At 39.9% G+C, this 22079-nt stretch overlaps 1 protein-coding gene across 4 annotated transcripts in view; it reads left to right on the forward strand.

Annotated features, from left to right (window-relative positions):
* Nucleotides 1-22079, forward strand: part of PPARG (peroxisome proliferator activated receptor gamma) — a 135563-nt gene that overhangs the window by 101874 nt on the left and 11610 nt on the right. For all 4 annotated transcript variants that reach the window (XM_071212228.1, XM_058288757.2, XM_004456117.4 and 1 more), the window contains exons 6-7: nt 5198-5397; nt 15203-15653. In XM_071212228.1, coding sequence (XP_071068329.1) covers nt 5198-5397; nt 15203-15653 — 651 coding nt within the window. The remainder of the gene's footprint in view (nt 1-5197; nt 5398-15202; nt 15654-22079) is intronic.

Genomic DNA, 22079 nt, shown 5'->3' on the forward strand with positions numbered 1-22079 from the left:
CACATAAAACTAATTTAATGTTGGTGCTAAGAGTGTTCCTTGTTTTACTTTAGAGGACATAAAAGATGATAGTTATCAGGTTGCCAAATCCTGCAATACCTCAAAATGTACAATTTGCTTTCTCAAGAAAGAGAAGTGGGAAAACATAATTTGGGGGCAACAGTTTTATGAAAAGTGACAGTTTTGTCCACGTCTAGTTTACATGATAAAGCTATAGCAAAATAAACATGTAAAATGGAAAAACTGAACAGGAGACATAGTGTAACTAATTGTCAGAAGTCTGATATGTTTGTGAATGCAGACCTTAGATGATGAAAGACAAAAATTTTTTTTTGGAAGACTCAACTTTTTTTTCATTCTATTTGCTAGTGATTTATTATTTTTCACATCTGCTTTAATGAATCTCTGTAATTAAGCCGTATTTATCCTTAATAACCCTACAGTTGTGAAGATGTTTTTAAACATGTCAATTCATGGTTTCTTAGTGCTGTGCTATATACCCACACCCAAATGCAACACAGCTAAATATTTCATGTTCTCAGATTTTGTGTGTTCAGTAATATCAGTACTAAATAAACCGTGCTGAATCTGTCACATGCTAGAAGTGAGCTGGATTCTGTTCAGTAAAAGTGTCTGGTATAAAAGTATGCTAATATACTTTTACCCGAAATTAATGATTCTCTATCAAACCTATTCTTCCTGAAGGATGCATACTTACTCTTTTTTTAACCAAGATACATGAATTCTCTGTAGTTGATTAATTATCCCAAATATGACATTATTCCAATACCAGTGTTCTGGCATTTGCTCTGTGACACAGGTGGAAGAGCTGTAGAACAGACAGTGTGTCTTTTTGAGGGCCTCAAAACTAGACAAATACTGCTTTTTTTTTTTGGGGGAAAAAAAATCATAACATGAACCCCAGTACTATATGTAGCATTTTAGAGCTGAATTCAGAGCTAATGGAAGAAACCTTTAGAGATCTTCTTTTTCAAGTCCCTTCTTAGGTAAAGCAGCTGAGGACCAGAGAAATTAAGTAATTTTCTTAAAGCCACATAGCTAATCTGTCACTGAGCTGAAACTAGAAACTAGACTTCCTGGCTACTTTCAAGTGCATTGTTCTTTCCTCTGCCTTCCAGAGAAGTAAAAAATTTTCACTCAATGACTCAGCAAATACATGGATCATTTTTCTTCTGACATTTTAGATTAATCAGCAGTGGCAGAAGTTTTAGGAAATTATACTTGTAAGTAGGCACACTGGTAGCCTTTATGTTTCTGATCCCCAATCCAGAACATTCTTCTCTTTCAAAGCTCTGACTTTCGGTCTTATAGGAAACGATTCAGCCTCCACAACCTTCAGAGGGAGAACACCTCCCTCCTCTTGGGTCTAGACTCTCCACCCAAATGGGTGGAAACTTGGTTGAAGAATTACATAATTTTAAAAAATGCCATTTCCTCAACAACTTAAAGATAGAGAGATAGAGACAGACAGATGAGGCTTTCAGGGTTCACTCTGTGCCGTTGCTGCTTTGCAGTCTTGGTCTCTGACCCACAGCTAGTACAGCCGTGCTTGTCCTGGACTGCCATGGCCCCACGTAGTAAAAGCTGTTCATGCAGCCCTACTGTGTGCCAAGAACTGTGCTAAAGACGTCCCGTCTCTCCTCTCATTTAATCACAAGGAAGCAGATGGGTATTTTTACATGGGACTCAAAAGCAACAAAATAAAAATTCACTCTTCCCCCTTTAAAAAAGGCATACAAATGTACCACACTAATGAAGGATGTTGTTAATGTGGGGAAGTGTGGGAGGGGTAAGGAGTGTGGCATATGGGAATCCCTTATATTTCTTTATGTAATATTTATGTAATCTAAAGCTTCTTTTTAAAAAAATTAATTAAAAAAATTAAAAATGCATACAAATAAAAATGTCTATTTCCCCTACAACTTCAGAATTCTGTTTTATGCAAAGTTAGTCCCACCAAAAGGGATGTATTTTTCTTCCCTTTTTCGAGCTTCTGTGTATAAAAATGTTAAAATCTCCTATGTATTTTGTTGTCCTGATAGGTCATTGAACCCAGTTTTACCATGGCCATTTAACAATGCCGAAAATTTATTATTTTGCCTTTCAGGCGAGCTTCAACTTATAAAATTTCACATTTTATGTAGATTCTAGGAGAAGGCTTTCACTTTAATATCTCTGGACACTGAAATGATTTTTTAACTTACTTTGTGGCTGTTTATGTTAGGTTATGGAGAAGCAGAGTCAGTGAATGTCATATAACAAGCTGCTAGCTTTATTTATTTATTTTAAATTTACTTCTTTGCTCACCCATTAGGGGGAAAAAATGCTTTTCTAGGCATGTAAACTCTTGTATCTTTTTATAGTTTCTTCCCTGTAAACATGTATCCAGAGCCTAGAACGATTTCTGGCACAGGATAGACACTGAGTAATTGTTTATTGGGTGATGAGACCATATTGTACGGTCTGTTAATAACTCAAGTCCAGAAGCAGCAGATAGTTGGTGGTTCTAGCCACTTCTCATTTTTTATATGATAACTCTGATACTTTCCAAGGTTTACCAACAAAATTTCATATGCCGTAATTCTTACTCTGAACTTTCTGTCATCATTACTTTCCCAAACTTCCCAATATAAAGTCTCATTTTCTGTTTTTAAACTTGGTATTTTGAAATTTAATTCATCAGCTGTTTATTGTGTACCTACTATGTATATTTTGTTGCACACAGGAGTTCAGATTAGAAAAGGGTAGCCACCTCATATAGTTTGGAGTCTAGAAAATAACCAATATAAACCAGTAAAGTAATATGGTAAGAGCTTGATATGTGAATTAATGGGTACATACAAGAGAGCTTATCACATAGGGAGCATTTTGTAAATTTTCCCAAACCCCCAGTTTCCGATACACCCCTAATTGGGTATGGAGCTAGCGTATCAAAATCTCCCATGAAGGATACATGTATTTTAAAAGTTACCAAGTCATCCTACTATACTCTGCCTCTATTATAACCTCCGCTCCCCAACTGAGAACTACTGGTAACAAGAAGTAAATGTAGTACAGGGAAGGAAATTATTGCTTCTGTCTGAACACAGTGGTCAGCAAAGGCTCCACGGAGAAAGATTTTGAAGAATTCTGCAACTTGGTTTGGAATGGTTTTGTTTTATTTTGATTTGATTTCAAATATATAGTACACAAGGACTATGTGCCAGAAGTTGCTAGAAGTTATGCTAAGTGCTGAGGATATACTAATGAACAAGATTCTTGCCTTCATGGAGATTATATAGAAGGGAGAAAAGAAAAAAAAATTACATATAATTACTCTGATCAGTGCTTGTGACAGAAAATACAATAAGGGACCTAAACACACCTCAGGGCCAGGGGATGGCAGGAAGGAGTAAGACCTCATCCGTAGAGAAGGTGAGTGACCATTTTCCATTCCTGTAGAACTGAAAAGCAAGAGAATGGGGCAGAGTGAGTAGGAATGTAAGAGGTTTGACATCAAAATTGCAACTGTTCAAAGATTTCTATTTGAAGGGGTTGGGTGCAGAGGACGTGTCCACCAAATGGGTCTAAATAACAGCTAATTTAATTTAAATGAATCCTGAGAAGTCAGATTTCCTTCCCCTTTAGCTTTCCTCTTTTTTTAAGTTCACAGGCCCCTCAGGAGGCCTCTACAACACAGTAGTTTTATTGGTTGGTGATAAAGCTTATTTAGGGTCAACTGAGGAGAAATGATGGATTAGAGACTCAAAAGTGCAGGTAGATCTTTCATGAAATATTTGGATGGAAACGTCTTCATGTACTTTTATGTCATATGGCAGCATGTTTACATCTAACAAGGAGCTATCTATCTGTTCACTCCTGTATTCAGTAATCATTTACTGAGCACCACTAGGTTCTAGAGATACAAGTGATATCAGTGAATGTGATACAATCTCTGCCTTTAAGGAACTTAATCTGGTGCAGGAGACGATCATAAAAACACATTGCTGTGATTCCATGTGATAAGTATAATAATAGGGCTGTGCACAGGGTGGTTCTAGAGAAGGGAAAAGGCAGCTAGTCCAAAATGTGCCCCCAAAGAAGCATTATTCAGAATAATGTTTTGCACATAGTATTCATAGGGAAGAAGGAAAACATGAGTTGAAAGAGTTACAAATAAATTAATTTTTAGTCTTATCTAACCTCTTGGTTCTTTGGCTTTCTTTCTTTAGTTTTCTTCTTCTTTCACACTCCCTCACCCTGAAAGAATTCGACTGTGAAGGAAATTGTCTTTTTTGACAGACATCCTTCGTGGTACTCCTGAGGAGTCCCTGGGGATAATTATAGCTTCTCTCTACTAAATGTAAATATACCCTCTGACCTTATAACATGGAACAGAGTACCTTCCACATTTCCTCACAACACGGACAAAACGATCCCACAAAGCTCCCTCAGAACAAAGCCTATAGCTCATACAACTTAGAATTCTGCATAATTCCTTATTTTAATGCATCACATATGTGACCCTCCTGGGGGGGATCAAAGATGAAGAAGACATTGTCCCCAGCCTTAAAGACATGTGTCCTGTAGTGGGATAAACAGGCCTGTAAAATAAACTACAGTACAATGTGAAAATTTCTATAAATGAAGTATGTACTAAGGGTTGTGGGAGTACAGGGGAACAATTAACTCTTCTTGAAGAAATCAAGAAAAGCCTCACAAAGATGACATTTGAATTGGGTTTTTCTTGGATTTTTTTTTTGGGGGGGGGGGTAGTTACCAGAGATTGAACCCAGCAACTCATACAGGGGAAGCAGGTGCTCAACTACTGAGCTATACCTGCTCCCTGAATTGGGTTTTGAGGGATGAGTAGGAGCTGACTCTCAGTTTTTTCATGTTTAAGTAAATATACTTTTCTTTCTCTGCTAACCTCTTCAATTTTTTCTCCTTCCTGGCAGGATTAAGCATTGCTTTTTTTTTTTCTTAGTTAAAAAAAGAGCTTTAATTTTTATTGATAGCATGTGCTATTCCTGTGAAATAAAAACATGAGCAAAGTTGTAGATAGAAAACAGAACTTGAGGTTAGTGGAGGGGAGGAGGGACTCCTGCTTGTGGAAACTAGGGGTGGGGAGCGAACAATGTGCGTTCCAAGCCCCGGTCATTCCGTGATTCATTCTCTCACTCCTCTTCCTCTCTAGCGATCAGGTTTGGGCGGATGCCACAGGCCGAGAAGGAGAAGCTGTTGGCGGAGATCTCCAGTGATATCGACCAGCTGAACCCAGAATCTGCTGATCTCCGGGCCCTGGCAAAGCATTTGTATGACTCATACATAAAGTCCTTCCCACTGACCAAAGCCAAGGCGAGAGCGATCTTGACAGGAAAGACAACGGACAAATCAGTTAGTTCTCTTCTGTTGTCTTCATTTGGGGTGGTTGGGTTCCCCCCCTTTGAGTAAATGATTCCCCCTGTTATGTACACCCCACAAATACAGAATACTGTTCAGCTGCTAGCTCTTATGTGCTGCAGGCGGAGTCTGAAACAAAGGAAATGTTTCCAGATGGGTAAGTAAACCATATTTCAAAAAGGGGAAAAGCCCTCTGAGTTCTTCTAATAAAATTGTTGAGGATAGTACAAGAATGAAGATGTCATCTACATGGTAACAAAATTAATTCAAGTGCCTATAGCGTACAGTCCACTTTCAGGAGCCATCTTTTTCCTTGGTGTCAAAATAATCACCTGCAACACAGTCATTCAAGCAACACTCCTTTTCTCTGGAAAGGGCCCGATCTAGTAATTTGGGAAAAGTATTCATTGTCAGTCCCACCAATTTTACTTTTCAGGAGAACTACTAGTTACCTCTGATGAAGTTCAACATGGAGCATAAAAAATACTTTCCAGATATTGTTACCTTCTGTTTTTTCATTGTAGCACTCTAGTGATTATTCCTGGGCAACTGGAAAACTCTTAATTATGTATTATGTATATGAATTTTATCTTCTGCCAGGCTCTTAGCTGCCTGGCTGCTCCAGTGGATTCTCAAATGTCTGCACACCCATTGATTACCACTCTTTAGAAAACTCAGAATGGGATGCCTTAATAAAGAGAAAATATTTGTATTGAATCGAGTTTTCCAAGAAGCAGAGCTCTTCCCTGGTGGAAGCTGAAAAAGCCACATGGAATTATATTAAAACAAAACAATACCTGGATTTGAGTCCCAGTTCTGCCATCAGGATGCAGTGTGACCTGGCTCGCATAGCTGGACCTCAGGTTTTACAGGCTGAGACTGGCTTGGAGTATAATATCTGCAGAATGCTCCTAGGGCAGTAGGAGCCACAGAGCACATTCAGGAGAACCCATCCCTGAAAGCCCTTTTATGCAATCATTTATCTTTAAAAGAACACCTGCAGGAGAGGAATGAGGTTACTTGATAGATATGTGTAACTTTCTCCCCGGCTCACATGTATTTTGGGGGAAATTTCCTTACCCTTTAATGTATTTTGATTATTCTCTCAAGAAGTTTTTTTCTTCTTTTTTTTTTAGCTAAACCATGAGATTAAAAACAGCCAAGAGAAAAGAAAACTCCAATGGGCAATGAGTTTTTGGACTGCAGGAGAGGTTGCTGATATCTTAATAATAGTATATCTCTATCCAGTTTTTGACAATTTCAGTCTTGCCCATTTAAGAAGTCTGTGCCACACAACTATCCTATGACTGCTATCGTTACCCTCTTTTTAAAGATGAGGAACCATCCAGAGAGGCTAAACAATTTGCCAGCCTGTGCAAGGTCCAGGACTATAAGGCGGGTCTTCTGACTTCTCGTCCAGTGCAGTCTTAGAACACTAATCCCTCAGTGCCGCAATGCTTTTCGAAGCTAGCATCATTCACTTGCCTTTCCCATTGGCTAGCAATGAGCCCAGGAGAGCCAGACTACTGGAAAGTTTCACCTTCAGAAAACCCTGTGAGCATGACTGAGTTTCATCTGTTTTTAGAACAGCAGGAATTTTTCACCTCATTCTGCTCTCCCACTATCTTCACGGTCAGGAAACTTTTCTAGCACTGTTCTGTTCTTGAATTACAGAGCTGTGCACATGCAGGACTGCATACTGTAGGTGAGAGCAAGGCTGGGTCTCTGCATTCATTAAGTTTTATAAAACTGGAGGCATGGCCAATCAAGAGCAAGCGATTAAACTAAGGAAAGTAAACTGTGTTCACCGAAAGGTGGAGTGATAAAGGAAAAAGTAGGCGACATGGCTAAAGAGGGTTAACGCTTTAAGGCACATTTTAGTGGCCAACTGAGAGTCAGGACTGGGAGCAGGGACTCGAGGCAGGAGTGAGCAAAGGAAGAGAGCCCTGAAGCAGTTTTCCCAATTTAGTTTCCAGGAACTACATCCTATCCTTCTCTTTATCTCCCAATCCAGACCTGCAATCCATGCTGGAAAACCTATCAATCTAATAGTACCTAGAAGATAGGAGGAAGGCATTTTTTAAAAATTTCCCCAGTGGTCAAGAATTTAAATTTACCCTACCGATGGGCCAGCATGCTCTTATCTATATTTCTGAAGGGCACAGAGCCCAGCCTGCCATAAATCACTTTAAAATTTCATTCCATGTTATTTTTCATGCCACAGTTTGTGAATCATAATTGTGGTTTCCCTTTTAGTTGTTGTAGCTGAGCAGAAATTTAAGAAAACAAAATATTGGAAATGTTCAATAAAAATACAAAGAAATGGTAAGCAACTAAAAAAGAAAAGAGAACACCAGACTTCATTCTAGGGGAGTGGATATAGCTCAGTGGCTGAGCGCCTGCTTCCCATGTAAGAGGTCTTACATTCAATCCTTGGTGCCTCCTGGAGAAAAAAAAAAAACACAACTCATTCCAATTGACTCCTTGCCTTTCAATCTTTCAGTGAAAAATAAATCACTGGAGATTTTTTATGGGATAAGTAGGCACTAATGAACTATTTTAAAGGAAAAGGCTGCAAAATACCTGATTATAGGCCTCCACAGGCCAAGTGTTTGTCTTCATTTTTTTTTTCCTGTAGTAACTAGAACTGATATGCCCATAGTAGTTACTCAGACTGTATTTGCTTAATTGAATTAAAAACTCACCCATGCCCTTTGAAACGCTGGACTTTCAACACAGGGCCTCCAGCTGGCCCAGTATTTGCTCACCAAACTGGATATCATTCATGGTCTGGATAGGAGCAGAAATAGGAAAAGGAAATACACATTGGGTCAAATTAAAATCATCCATTCCCTGATTACACAAAACTGAAATAGAATTTGTTGTTCGGCACTCTCCTTTCTCCTTATCGTGCAAAATCAAATCAAGCACTCTTGGAAGGAAGTAGTTCAGAGAGAGGAATAGGGGCAGGGAAATCCAAAATGTGATTTCCAATGAGACTGGAGCGCTGTCCTTTATCTTCATGGTCCCATTATTCATTTGATAGCATCTCTCTTGGGGGATGTTACATTATATCTTGGCCAACGTTTATGAAAGTTAAGATTTCTGCATTGGTAGAAAAAGTTTTGCAGAAGTAATGGACTCTTGAGAGGGTGAGGATATTAAAAAAGTGGTTATGGCTGGTGCATTAGAGTAATTTGAGTTTCTGAAGTCACTTTTTGGTAGTTCGGCCAAGTCTGGGGGAGGCTGCTCAGCACAGTGGATGACCAGTTATCTAGAACCATTAGAAAAGGAAATTACTCTATTAGCCATCCTCTCCATTTACTTTACCGTGTGATTTAACCATTGCCTGGTCTGCCCTGTCATAGAATGCCTGCTAATCTTCTCTCTCAGGCCTGGCACCAAGTTTGCCTCTAAGCTCACCAGGGCTTCTCCCTCCCTGACAGAAATTTCCTTCTCCTATATTTTATTCCTGGGGCCACCTGTTTCTTTCCAAACAGATGAACTGACGCTCCTGCTCCCTTCCTAGCTTCTTAACTGTATCTTTGGGAATATGTTTGTCCTCCCTAAAAGAATAATGCTGGGGGAATTTTAGGCTCAGGGTTATGAAGAGATGGGATGTGGAATGGAAAATCCCTGAAAAAGAAATTTTAGGAGCAGTAGGCCTTTCAGTCGCTCTCAGCTAGAAAAAGAACTGAGTCCCCCCCCCCCCCACCCGTTTGCCTTTCAGGGGCTTGTTCCAGCCAGAACCCTTTCTTTAGGTGACCCTAGTGAACTCTGGAAACGGTGGAATTGCTGGAGCTAGGGCGCTCTGTTTCATGAGGCAGTTCGGTAGCCAAGTGGACTTTGGAAGCTGGCGATGTTTGACTATTACCCTGGCGGGATGATCACGCAGGGTGTATCACTGTCGCATGATCCCATGTTTGTAGACTAAAATAAACAGAGAGTGGTTCTCAAAAACCATTTCCAGTGCCATGGTTTGCCATAAAATGATAAATAGAAAAGCCCTTAGTGTGCCTGCCAACTTTTCACACCGTATCTAAGAAATGGAGAGGCTCTGGCTGCTCTGTCTACAAATAAGAAATAAAACTTTTTATTTATACTCTATTGGACTTTGGGTCCCAAAACATCACCTTGTCTACAACGGGTACATGTGGCGTCACTGTTTTTATAATTACAAGAGCAAACTGATGCTGTCAGAAAGGAAAAAAAATTACTCTAGTGTGTGAAATATGAAGCTACTGAATAATAAAGCTAATATAGAAATGTAAACATTCATGAAAACAATTTCTGTACCCACTTAAATTTTTGCATTTTGAAATTTCCAATGGTTAATCAAATCTAGTGATTGAAACTATTGGAGAGATATCTGTCCTTTGAAATCCTGCACCTACAGCTGAACAAAGTGTGGTCTCTTCTTCCTCTGACTATGGAAAAGCCTAACTGAGCTGGATATGCTTCCCTGAGGAGAAGGCTACCAGGCAAGCCCTCAGAGAAAAAAAGCAGCCTTAGAACCCCAGTAGAAATAAAAGAGCAGGGTAGTTATGTAGGATGGTCACTGAAGAAACTAGGCTCCTGAAATTGTGATTAATAATACAATCACATATTATGATTAACAATATAATGTATAAAATGAATTCTTTCTTTGCCAGGACTGTCAGGAATAGCTAAAGATATAACAGATCTAAAATAATAGTCTTTTTTCAGAGAATAAATAAAAAGATAATATTGTATATAGTTAAGAAGAAAAGTACTTGAGTTTTTTTGTTTCGTTTCGCTTTGGTTTTGGTTTTATATTTTTAATGATTGGACTCAGTTGGCCAATACCCTTGTTTGCCAGCTGAGTAACTTTTTGGCTGGAAAAAGATCATTTTTAAGAGCTGTGCTTATATGCTACATCATTAGAGCATGAATAATTCTTACTAAGTTTTTATTTGTTTGTCTTAAATTGCTAAGCCATCCAGGAAAACAGAACTACATATAAGACTTTCAAACTTTTATCACATAAAACGTTTAACTGGCACCTCTAGGAAATAATAGTTCAAAAGCTACTGCTTCCAACAGTTCCAGGATACAGAAACAACAGTTTAATTGTTCCAGTTCCCCTCATAATAGTCATTTTGTTAGAAAGATAAAAAGGAAAGAGAGAAGGAAGGAAGAGGAGAAAGAGAGAAAGAATAAAAGAGAGATATGAAAGAAGAAAAATATAGAAGTGGGGAAGTTATGTAGAAAAACAATAGGAAGAGAAAAACTCAGCAAGTAGTTAGGAAATCTGTTTCTAGGTCAAGGTTTGCCATAAATACTTATTTTACTTTGGAAAGTCATTTTACCTCTCTTAGGCAAAGAATGATGTTGAGATTATTTCTAAAGACCCCTTTAGCTCTATAAATCCCTGTTTCTCAGCAAAAGGAAAACAAGAACAGGAGTAGAAATCAGAAAGAGGTTGAGGAAACCAAACCAACGCATTTTTGGATTGACATTCACCCATTGTGCTAACCTAGAACTACCCAGGTCTAAAAGGATGAAAATCAGTCAAAAGCATAAAAAGGAAGAAGGAAAAAAGTGAAGAAGATAGGCCTGAAAAATCCTAATTTTCTTGCTGGGATCTTCCCTCTAATCTGTCAGAGAATAGTTATAATACCAGGATAGCTTTCCTAAATTAGGCCCACGTTTTCCCTGGTCAGCATTTCAACTCTGACAGGATCACAAGTGGTTATTCGTGAGAGGGTATACTTGTCTATTAATTTCAGTTTCCCAAATTGGAGAAATCATCCAGATTTTCCTATCCTTTATTAGTTGATTTTCTCATTGATCATCTTTAGCCTGCCATTTTATTACTCAAAAGGAGCTGTAAATTCAAAATAGCAAGCATTTAATCCTCTCCTTTGTTTCCATCTTTAAACCGGTCTCCCCATCATCTTTGCATTATACAGAGGGGCATGCAGTAGATCTCTAACCAAATGTAATTATCTACATAAAACAGTATTTTAAGATTTATTATTTTTTTAATTTATTTTTATTTAACCCTGGGCCTTCTACATGGTAGATGGGAGCCCAGTTGGTTAAGCCACATCCATTTCCCCATAAAACAGTATTCTTAATCCTATTCTGGCTTTGATAGGTGGCACCGTTTTTTTTTTTTTAAATATGTCAAAATAAATTGCATTTGATGTCTCTCTCCAAAGAAAACTGATTTCCCCTTACAGAAACTATTTCCCTTCCTGGAAAAAGGTTGGGTTCAAGTTACGTTTTTTTGGTGAAAACCTTTTTCTAGTCTATGCAATACATGAAAAGTACAAGAATCTAAAGGTAGATTTATCATGATGCTAACAAACCTTGAACTGCAAGAGCACAGAGCCCCTCCCAAGGCTCTGGGAAGGGCCAACCAATTTCGTGCTTATAATTTGTAGGCTTTTTCTTAAAGAAAGTGCCCACGATTGTGTGCATTGCAGGCTCCACAAGACCTGGATCCACTCCTGATAATAGCCTGGATGTTATTGGGCTTTCTTTCCTGCTGAGAAAGGATGTCTATTTAAGCCATTCGATGTGGAGTCTGACAATAAATGCATTGTGCGCCCCAAACTATAAGTGTAAAGCCATTCAGACAAAGTGTGAAGGCGTTTTGGTTCCTCCTGTAATGGCAGACCAACCGAGGATACCGACGGAAGCAGTTTCATCAATATAAACTGAAAGTGCAAGAGCTTTACTTTGCTTTGTAAGAAGTACAAACATATACACAGAAGTGATGTGCATTTTATGTGGAACGTTTTACCAAAAGTGCAACCAAGATCAGGTCCGCAGGCCAAATTCCACCTAGGGTTTTAGGTCAGCTCTCAGACCAGCAGGTGGGCCGCTGTCTTCTCACTAGGTTTGAGGATGAGGACCAGTATGAAACGTGGACATCAAGTGCACGTTCACTGCAGGCCGTCCAAGAATCGGTGAACTGGTGGCAAAGAGCTGGTCTCAAAGCAGATCATGCCCCGTGATCACTCCTGCAGTTTGACAGGTCCACATGGAGGCTGAAAGAATCTCTGCAGGTGTCAAACTGCAACTGCAGTGAAAACAGCATAGTCAGATATGAGTAGGAAAATCAAAGAATTCCAGGTATTCCTTTGCATGTCAATACCCAGAATTCTCTGCCAGTTGCCACTTCTTCAGAATGCTAGGGGATTTAAAAAACAAACCACTACCACCACTGCAGTGGTTTGGCATGATGGTGGGGGTGCTGATTGCTCTCTCTGTCCTTGAGTGTTTACTGCCAGGAAATCCTGACCAACATTGATTGCCAAGGGGTTAAAGTCACATTGTTGTTAAATTGGGATAGAAAATTAGCAGGATTTTGTGCCCTGTGTTCAGCTATCACAGAGTTTCAAAAACAGGAACCAGGGGCTTTATATGAGAGGACAGGGGAAGTAAAGGGGAAGAGTCACGAGGGTGATTTATCAGGGCACAGTTCCAGATAAAATGCTTACGTGGAGGTGAAAGAATTTGATGTGAACATTGTGTGCCAAGAGGCCAAATGGTTGAGCACAAGCTCATCCAAAATTTCAAGTGGGCAGTTTTGTGTGTAGTCTTTCCACATGTGAGTAGACAACTTTACATTCATGTTATTTGAACTTGGGCACATACAGGTGGGGTTTTTGGGTACCCATGCCCCCATTCTTATGGCAGCAAAGAGAGCCGATATTTCATTAACATCAGTTACAACATACTGTAAAAATTCCTTGAGGACAAAAACCACTTCTTCCCCAGGTTCTGTAAAAGCATCATTATCCAAATTAAGCCTAACATCCTGTGGAAACTTGGTAATTTAATTGACGGGATTGACTATGCCCTCAGCCCTCTTTCTCTTCCATTAATAATACGTTTTGAAGGGGGAAAAAAAAAAACACACAAATTTCTAATATATACCATAAGTACTGTTGGTTAAAGAAAACATTGTGTCTCTGTGCTCCTGGATTCTTGAAGAATTAGAACAGTCATTCAAACTTACTCTTGTGTCTTCACATCTTTACTTTTTGGGGTTTGCTAGACAATTCAGTAGAAGTTAATTTTTTGGTAACAAAAGTGAGAATTTGTAGAATCATGCTGGCAAATGGTATCAGAATAATATACAAGTTTGGAAATCTATCCAACATCTAATAATCCTTAATATTAATGGTATTTCCTGTAGAGCAGAGCAGACTTAAACCATGGACTTGTGTAGAGATCAGTAGTCTAGAATCTCCAAACTCACGGATCTTGAAGCTGGCAACAGCTGCCACTCACTGCACCACCACCATCCCCCTTGCAATTCAGCACCCCTCCTCAAACTTTACTTTTAGTACATCAAAGACTTCGTGTTCAGTCCACTTGGACACACACAAACACCCAAACACCCCCAAAAGCTAGAATCCAGATATTCTCAACTCTTATTCCAGTGCTTTTAGGTATAGGCTTATTTGAATAGGATTTGGGGGTTAACTCCTTATATATTCAGACTATATGGTATATTTATATATATATATAAAGTGTTTCTTCTCAGAGTACCCTTGAGAATTTCAGTGACCACAGATCTTTGGTTCTGTGAAAGGAAATGAAAGAGACAGATAAATTTATGACTAACACAACTTGCTTTTGAACATAATATACAGCAAACCTGAGTAAATGACACATGTATTTTATTGATTATTGGAGCCTTAAGGATAGATAGTAAAAAAAATAAGTACAAAAACCCTTTTATTTCACCACTTTTTGCAGCACTTACCCACAGTCCTTACATCTGTTCTTTCTGAAACCAATCACTTCCAGAGCATTAAAAAAAGAAATAGACATTTTTTTGGCCCAGTATTACTAATCTGCTTTCAGACTGATTTATTACAGTTAAGTATATGACATATGCAAACTTCGTTGCATTTGGGATCAGCATAGATTTAATCTTAAAATGAAAGATTATTTTATGTTCAAGTGGGTATTTTCAACCTTGAGTTGATGATATGATTTTTTATTGAAAGGTCAGAACTACAGGGAGTGGGTGTGGCTCATGCAGTTGAGCTCCTGCCTCCCACTTGGGAGGTCCTGGGTTTGGTTCCTGGCAACTCCTGAAAAAACAAAGACAAACCAACAAACAAACAACAAGCAAAAAAATGAAAACAACTCAGGGAAGCCAGTGTGGCTCAGTGGTTGAACACCGGCTTCCCACATACAAGGTCCCAGGTTAAATCCCCAGCCCCCAGTACCGCAAAAAAAAAAAAAAAAAAAAAAAAAGCATTACATTGAAAGCCAAGATAAACAGTGGACTTTGTTTCATTTTCAAAATCAACAACAAATATGCTGCAAACAACTAGAAATTGGAACTATTAGCCAGTCATAGATAAAGTATGGCAGTACAAATTGAAGGGAAAGAAGGCCAAAATTGGTGAAATATGTTTGGTGCCAGCAGATAAGTAAGATGGATAGTACCAAGAGTATTTCCTCATTATTAAGTCCCTTAGTAGCAAAGAAAATGTACATAAAGAAATAGATTTTTTTTTTTTTTGAGGTACCAGGGCCAGGGATTGAACCCAGGACCTTGTTTGTGGAAAGCTGGCACTCAACCACTGAGCTACTCCAGCTCCCCCAAGTTGGTTTTTTTTGTTTGTTTTGTTTTCAGAAGGTACTGGGGATCAAACCCCGGACCTTGGGAAGCAGGCGCTCAACCGCTTGAGCTACACCTGCTCCCCAGAAATAGATTTCCAAACCGGGTTGGCATTTGCTGTAAAGCACAGACTTCTACTTAGAAACCTCCTGCTCAGCCTCTTTCCTCCCTTTTCATTTGCAGCCCTTTGTTATTTATGACATGAATTCCTTAATGATGGGAGAAGATAAAATCAAGTTCAAACACATCACCCCCCTGCAGGAGCAGAGCAAAGAGGTCGCCATCCGCATCTTCCAGGGTTGTCAGTTTCGCTCAGTGGAAGCTGTACAAGAGATCACCGAGTATGCCAAAAGCATCCCTGGTTTTGTAAACCTTGACTTGAATGACCAAGTAACTCTCCTAAAATATGGTGTCCATGAAATCATATACACAATGCTGGCCTCCTTGATGAATAAAGATGGAGTTCTCATATCGGAAGGCCAAGGATTCATGACAAGGGAGTTTCTAAAGAGCCTGAGAAAGCCCTTTGGTGACTTTATGGAGCCCAAGTTTGAGTTTGCTGTGAAGTTCAATGCACTGGAATTAGATGACAGCGACTTGGCAATATTTATAGCCGTCATTATTCTCAGTGGAGGTAAGATTCATCTTGTGCTCTTTCATGAAAGAGGGTGGGATGGTGGTGGGATGACCAAAAGAATTTTGACTTTCCTTAGTCTTGGTATTTATTCCCCCATCATTCTATAGATATTGCAGATTTCAAATGGAAAAAGCCAATGGCATAAGGTCCTGACAGTCTTACTGCACATGCAGAATACCAAAATAAAAAATATCAGAGGTTTGCTGTAGGAAGACTGAGGGTGACCTGGGCTCTTCTTTTACCCCTCACATTATTTTTCCACTCAAATTCATACGTAAAAGACAAATGCCCTCTTCTCTCTTTTCTTTTCATTTTTCCTTGCCTTTTCCTTTCCTTTCTAGAAGGTCAACCCAATCGTCATTTCATTTAGTAAAGATATAAATTTGCTTAAGATGTGCTTACTTGGCTTATAGAAGGACTACTCTCTGCTTTTGGTAAAATTATGCATGTGTCCTACCATGAACAAGATATTACTTTGCATTACTTTCCCAATATGAGGAATCAATGAATGTATTATATATATCCTGACCTCTACCCTCTCTCATGACATTGCCTCTGATAGCTTTCCCTAAAGGACCTTTGGGAGGTGGTTGACTATGATTAAGAATAGAGTTACTTAGCAACTGACTATGTTGGGCCTTGAAAGTACGTGATCTAACTAACCAATTCTGAAAGCCAGTTTTATACCAAATGCTACTTCCATTAACTTCTTACATATTTCCAACTTGAGTAGAAGAAAGTTTTACTTGCCTCTTTCTCTGTAGAAATTGTTTTTAAATGTTGAGTTTCCATTATGGAAATGGACTTAAGGTGAGCTTTTAATGGGTACTCTATAGAATATCCTTTGTCCATGAAAACTGGTATGTGGGAGGATAGAGGTCCTCTAGATGTAAATTGTATATAATTATACAGTATTTGATAAAGAGCAGGATCCACTCTGTAGTCCTTGGTTGTCCAATTACTTAAGAGCAGAATGCTTTGGAAATCATCTGCATAGTGTAAGTAGTACTAGTAGTGATAATAATCATAATAGCCAACACTTCTTAAGTACTTACTATGTGCCAGGCAGTGTTCGAAGCACTTCACTGACTAAGGTACAGATGGATAATGATATGGCTGGGGCTGCACTCATTGAAAAATGCTTTTCAGTGTTGTGTTTACATAATAATATACTATCCAAATGTATTATCATTTTGACGACATCTATTTCAAACAAGTTCATCCTCTTCAGAATATTTCAAAACAGCAGTTTAGAAAATGAATTAATTCTTAGCCCTCTGAGATCTTTGATTAATTCAGCAAAAATGAATGAGATTCTGATTTATTTGAAGTTTATTGGGGAAAAATATTAAATTTTGAAAAATAAGTGAATATTTTTACTAGCTAATATTTTAAGGCATACTTTTTAATAAAAAAGAAATATAACTGTTAACATTTGATATATTCCTCTCTAATACCATACTCTATAATCTTTTTGCTTCTCTCTTTTCTCATAATCATTATTCCATATCATTGTATATCCTTTGCTAATATTTTTCATCAGTTAGCTTTTATAATGCAAGTAATACTTAATCATTTGAAAATTTTAAAAAGTACAGAAAGGTGTATGTGAAAAATAAAGGCCTTGGTTCTCAGAATAAAATAAGATTAAGCAAAGAGGAAATAAGCTGGACCATGGTTTGTTCAGCCACATGAAATTGATTCTCTTCTTTATTCAGAGAGGCTGATTAGGTACTGGGGATGCTCAAGAGTCATCCCCAGTCCAGAGACTGGATTCCAGCTAGGAGCAGCATTCTAATCATCTATAGATCAATAGCCCAGGTTGCTGTAATTTATCAGAGTAAAACATTTAATATCTCAGTTAATTCTTTTGTTTGTTTTTTTTCTATTCTGGATTTCCCAGAAAGGGAAAACATCTATGTCAGCAAGAGGCTTTAATCCATTAAACAAATTTCAGATCCTCTGCAGTTTATTCTGAAGTCTATAGATTGCTTTAGTGATTTTAGAGAGAAGAGTTTTTGGCAGGGATCCAGTTGACCTCATTCTGAGCTAGTCTTAGAATCACAAGAGGGCTTCTTTCTGGTGAAGGCATGCATGGCCCTGGAGGGAAGAATGAGGGAGATGGCCACCATCTAACAGTGAGGTGGTAAGGAACTGGGGAGATAAAGGGGATGCCCCTAGAGGACCCAAAGAGGGGGACTTTTGGTGGAAGTAACTGATTTGACCTAACCAAGTATTTGCTGGGAAACCGGAGTGGGTAGTCTAAGATCACTGTCTTTCGACTTCAACCCTAAAAACTGCTGATACCAATAGATGTGGGTCGTAGATTTGCCTGGTACTTAGCATCTCTACTGTTCACTCAGCTCTCAAACCAAGCCTGCTGAGAAAGGTGACCTAGTTCTTCTCAAGATGCTCTCCTCTTTTTCTCTCCTGAGCTTGGGGCAATAATTTAACTAATAAAAAGAACTACAGTCTGTACCTTTCATATACATTATGTCATTAGAGCCTGACAGATGTCGTGTATTTTAATTCTCATTTCATGGAAAGAAAAGTGAAGGTCAAAGACGAAGCTCTTACAACTAGCGAGCACCAGGGCTAGACTTAACCCTGGTCTCTTAATTGCCACCTGTGTGCACCCCTGCCCCCCTCCCCACCCGCTTCTGGGGCCGGAGGGTCAGGGTCAGCTCCCGCCACTTATGGTGTCCCTGCCTGCAACCTGCACTCCCCTCTCCTGGCCCCTAGTGGGAGGGCCTAGAACCCAGAGTGGCCAGGCCTTGGTGGCCATGGTGCTTCCCGTGCACCCTGGAGCCTCACAGACAGGACGGGCGGCGTCGGCGGCAATGAAACTTCCTCCAGCCGGGGCATGGTTGTAGCTGGCGCCGCAGCCCCATGCCAGCCACCCTAGCAAACTCCCAAACCCTACCCGGCAACCAAAGCCAAGCATAACGCTCAGTAAGACTGACACGCCCCACGACACTCTACTCGACGCTTTGCCCCCTTGAGTGGTAGAGTGTTTGCTGTTTGGTGAAGAAAAACATAGGGGGCTTCCAGCTGGAACTCCGCAACAGGAAAAAGCTTTCTGTTAATTTAAAACAGTTTGGAATCCATTACAGGCTCTTCCTCAACTTCCAAGATATGGGGGAGGAAATTCGCTGGGTTTTTACAATATATTTTCAAGGCAAATTGCCATCACTGTCCTAATGACAGAGAAACTAAAAACTTTGCTGCAACGGCCACAGATGGCAAGTAATCCAACCTCCTCCTTCGCCCCCCTGAGTCCGGCTTGGTTATGCAAGCCACCTAGGAAGCAGCGCCTTCCTTTTCCAGCTGTCCCAGCAGCGTTCCCTGGTCGGCAGCTTTGAACAGCTGTTCTTGGAGCGTTCATTACATTTCTGCTGTTGAGTGGGCAGGGAGAATAGGATACAAGAAAGGGCCGTTGTTCTCATAGCTGTACATTTGCAGATAAAGGAAAAGTTGGTATTCTATGACAATTGAATTGACCTAACAGGTCAAGAGCATGGGGCCCTGTGGCTTACCCATGGGTCACGAATATGTACAAACTTATTGCAACTAAAACAGAACCAAAGAACAGTGCCTGGCTCAGAGTAGGTACTCAGTAAATGCTCATTGAGTGGATAATAATCTGAAATAATAATAAATGTCAATTACTGAATACCTACTGTGTGCCAGACTATATGCTAAGCTCTTTACACCCATGGAAATATTCGTTTAATCTTTATTCTGGCTCTACAATGTCTGTTATCACACTGTTATCATTTTACAAGTAGAGAAAACCGAAGTTTAGTGAGATCAAGCAACTTGCCTAAGGTTACAGAGCTGCTCTCTGGTGAGACCAGGGCTCAAGCTCAGGTCTCTGATTATAATTAATGCCGGTGCATGTAACCATTAGGCTCTACTGCCTCTTGTGTACTGAGCGGTGGAAGCACCTCGACTAATTACCTTGGTCTTGGAGCTCTTTGGTAGTTAGCAAAAATTACCTATTCCATATTGCCTCCAGAGCTTCTAATTAAGATATTACTTATTAATATCCCAAGCTACTCTTTTTTTTTTTTTAAGGAGGTCCCTGGGATTGAACCCAGGACCTCGTACATGCGAAGCAGGTGCTTAACCACTGAGCTGCACCTGCTCCCCACAGCTATTCTTAAGACACCATCTTAACCTAACTATGAAACAAAACTACATCCTAAAAGTGGGGAAGGAATAAGGCCACCCCAGTGATAAGACCAAAGACTGTTCAAATAGTGGGACACCTGGAAATAATGGTGCTGTTTGCAGGACTCTAAACTTTATTAAATAAACACCTTTGTACTTGGATGTCATTTCATACTAGGTTCTAATATAGACAAGTGGTAGCAGACAATTTGGGGAGAGAAATTTTGTTAAAATAGCATCCATAACTGAATTTCTTCCTGCCGGTGGGGAACAGACCAACAAAAAGCACTCATTCAGTTCAGATTAGTGGAATACTTCATTCCAGCTTAAAGAACCCAGGTGTTCCATGGACAGAGTTTGAGGGCCACTGGATTTGTGAGGGTTCCATCTCTCTTGTCCCCAAATTGTTCTTCAGAATCTTGAAAGTATTTCTAGCTCGTATAATCTTTCAATTTTACTTCAGAATTATTCTTTCTGCATGTTATGTGGATAATAACTCTTCTCCAGAGCAAGCCTGAAAGGCCTAAGTTTTCCTGGAGGAAACCCCAACTTAGGGAGACAGCCGAGGGCCCCTCACGTCCTTTTTGTCCAGTAGCATCTTCCATACAGGTTAACAGGTTAACTGGGGAGGAGGCAAAACCCGAATTACTTAAAAATGTTAACATTAAAACTAGGGGGAGTTGTTCTTAAAGGGTAAAGAGTTTTTGTGGGGGATGATAAAAAAATTTTAGTGATGGGAGATGGTCAGAACATTATAAAAGTAACTGATGCCACTGAATTGTGCACTTAAAAATGATTAAAATGGCAAAGTTTGTTATATATATGTTAACACAAACACAAAATGTTACAAACAAGAGCAGTCCAGCCTTCCTCTACCTCCCATACACCAGCTAAATATTTACCTTGTCCATAGTTTTTTTGGTTTTTTTTTTTGGACAAGCCTCAGGCTTGTGCCTAAGTGATGACAGTAGTTTTTCTGGCTTTTCTCTTGAAGAGAAGCAACAAGGACATCATTTGAATTGTCACATGACTAAGCCTTGAGCAGGAGAGCCGACAGAGTGTTATTGTATGGTCATGTCCCCATCTGGGCTGTGATTGTGTCACACTCAGTCACACTCAATCATATTTATTTAATTGAAAAAATATTCAGTGGGCACTGCTCCGTGCCCTGTGTAGTCTGTGGCAGTCTTCTCTGAAAGAGCTCCTCTTCCCACCATGCTGCCACAACTCAACTAGTGGGAAACCCTGTCCAGCTGGCAGGTTGGCTCTGAATCATGATTCAATTTGAGTTATCTAGAAATGTCCCATTCATTTGCTATTTTCATAACCTCGTGGGCTGGGTTTAGACACAGGGGTGTTATATTTATGAGTTCTCAACTGGTGCCCAAATTTGGAAAACCAGAGAGCTGGAGGTGGGCGATGGGGTGACAGGGAGAAGATGGAACAGGCTAGAATCATCTGAGAAATTTTAAGGAATGCATACAGGCTTTTGATTTTGTAGACTATAGAAAGCATCATTATCTGTGGCTGCCTCAGAAATAAAATTCCCTTCTTAACCCTGGCGTGGTAGGTTGGGATCATTTGAATGAGCGAGCAAACGATTGTACTTGACCTCAGAGACAGGCAGGGGATTGAAAGCCAAACTGCTGAGTCATTCCTGTCACCGCACTGACAGCCTTGGAAAAGGTTCAGCCTGTCAGTCAGTGGGCCGCTTTTGGGAGTACTTTATCATTTTGGGTTCTCACAATGTGTGTTTAAACTCTGGGTGACCCCAGGCAGGTTTCCAGACTGGCACAGTTCACCAAGACATTCAGACACATCATCTGGGAGTGAGGAAGAATGAAACCTGGACTGCCAGAGGTCCCTCAAACCGGAGAGGCCAAGTGCAGGTAGTTAAGGAAGCACTGAGTCCTAGGGAAACCTTCCTTATCGCAGCTTTCCAACGAAATAGGTAGGCCAGAAGAGGTGAAACAGAATAGTTGAATTCTTTGGCCTTGCATGGACAGGAGCTCAGAAGCCCCGGGGCCACCACTCAGGCAATTATTAACCTTCCTGGGCCTTAAAGTCCTCGCTGGGCCCTAAGTAAGTGAAATAACATCATGTGAAGCCCCTGGCGCAGTGCCTGGACCATGTTAAGCACACAATAAATGCTCTTTTCCCCTTTCCCCCTGCGTGATATAATTTGAAGGAGCTCCATTCAATCCTGCCAGTCAAATTGCTTGAAATTCCACCAGCAGTGACTCTTATACT

The sequence above is a fragment of the Dasypus novemcinctus genome, chromosome 26 (assembly GCF_030445035.2).
Source record: "Dasypus novemcinctus isolate mDasNov1 chromosome 26, mDasNov1.1.hap2, whole genome shotgun sequence".
In the NCBI taxonomy this organism is placed as follows: Eukaryota; Metazoa; Chordata; class Mammalia; order Cingulata; family Dasypodidae; genus Dasypus; species Dasypus novemcinctus.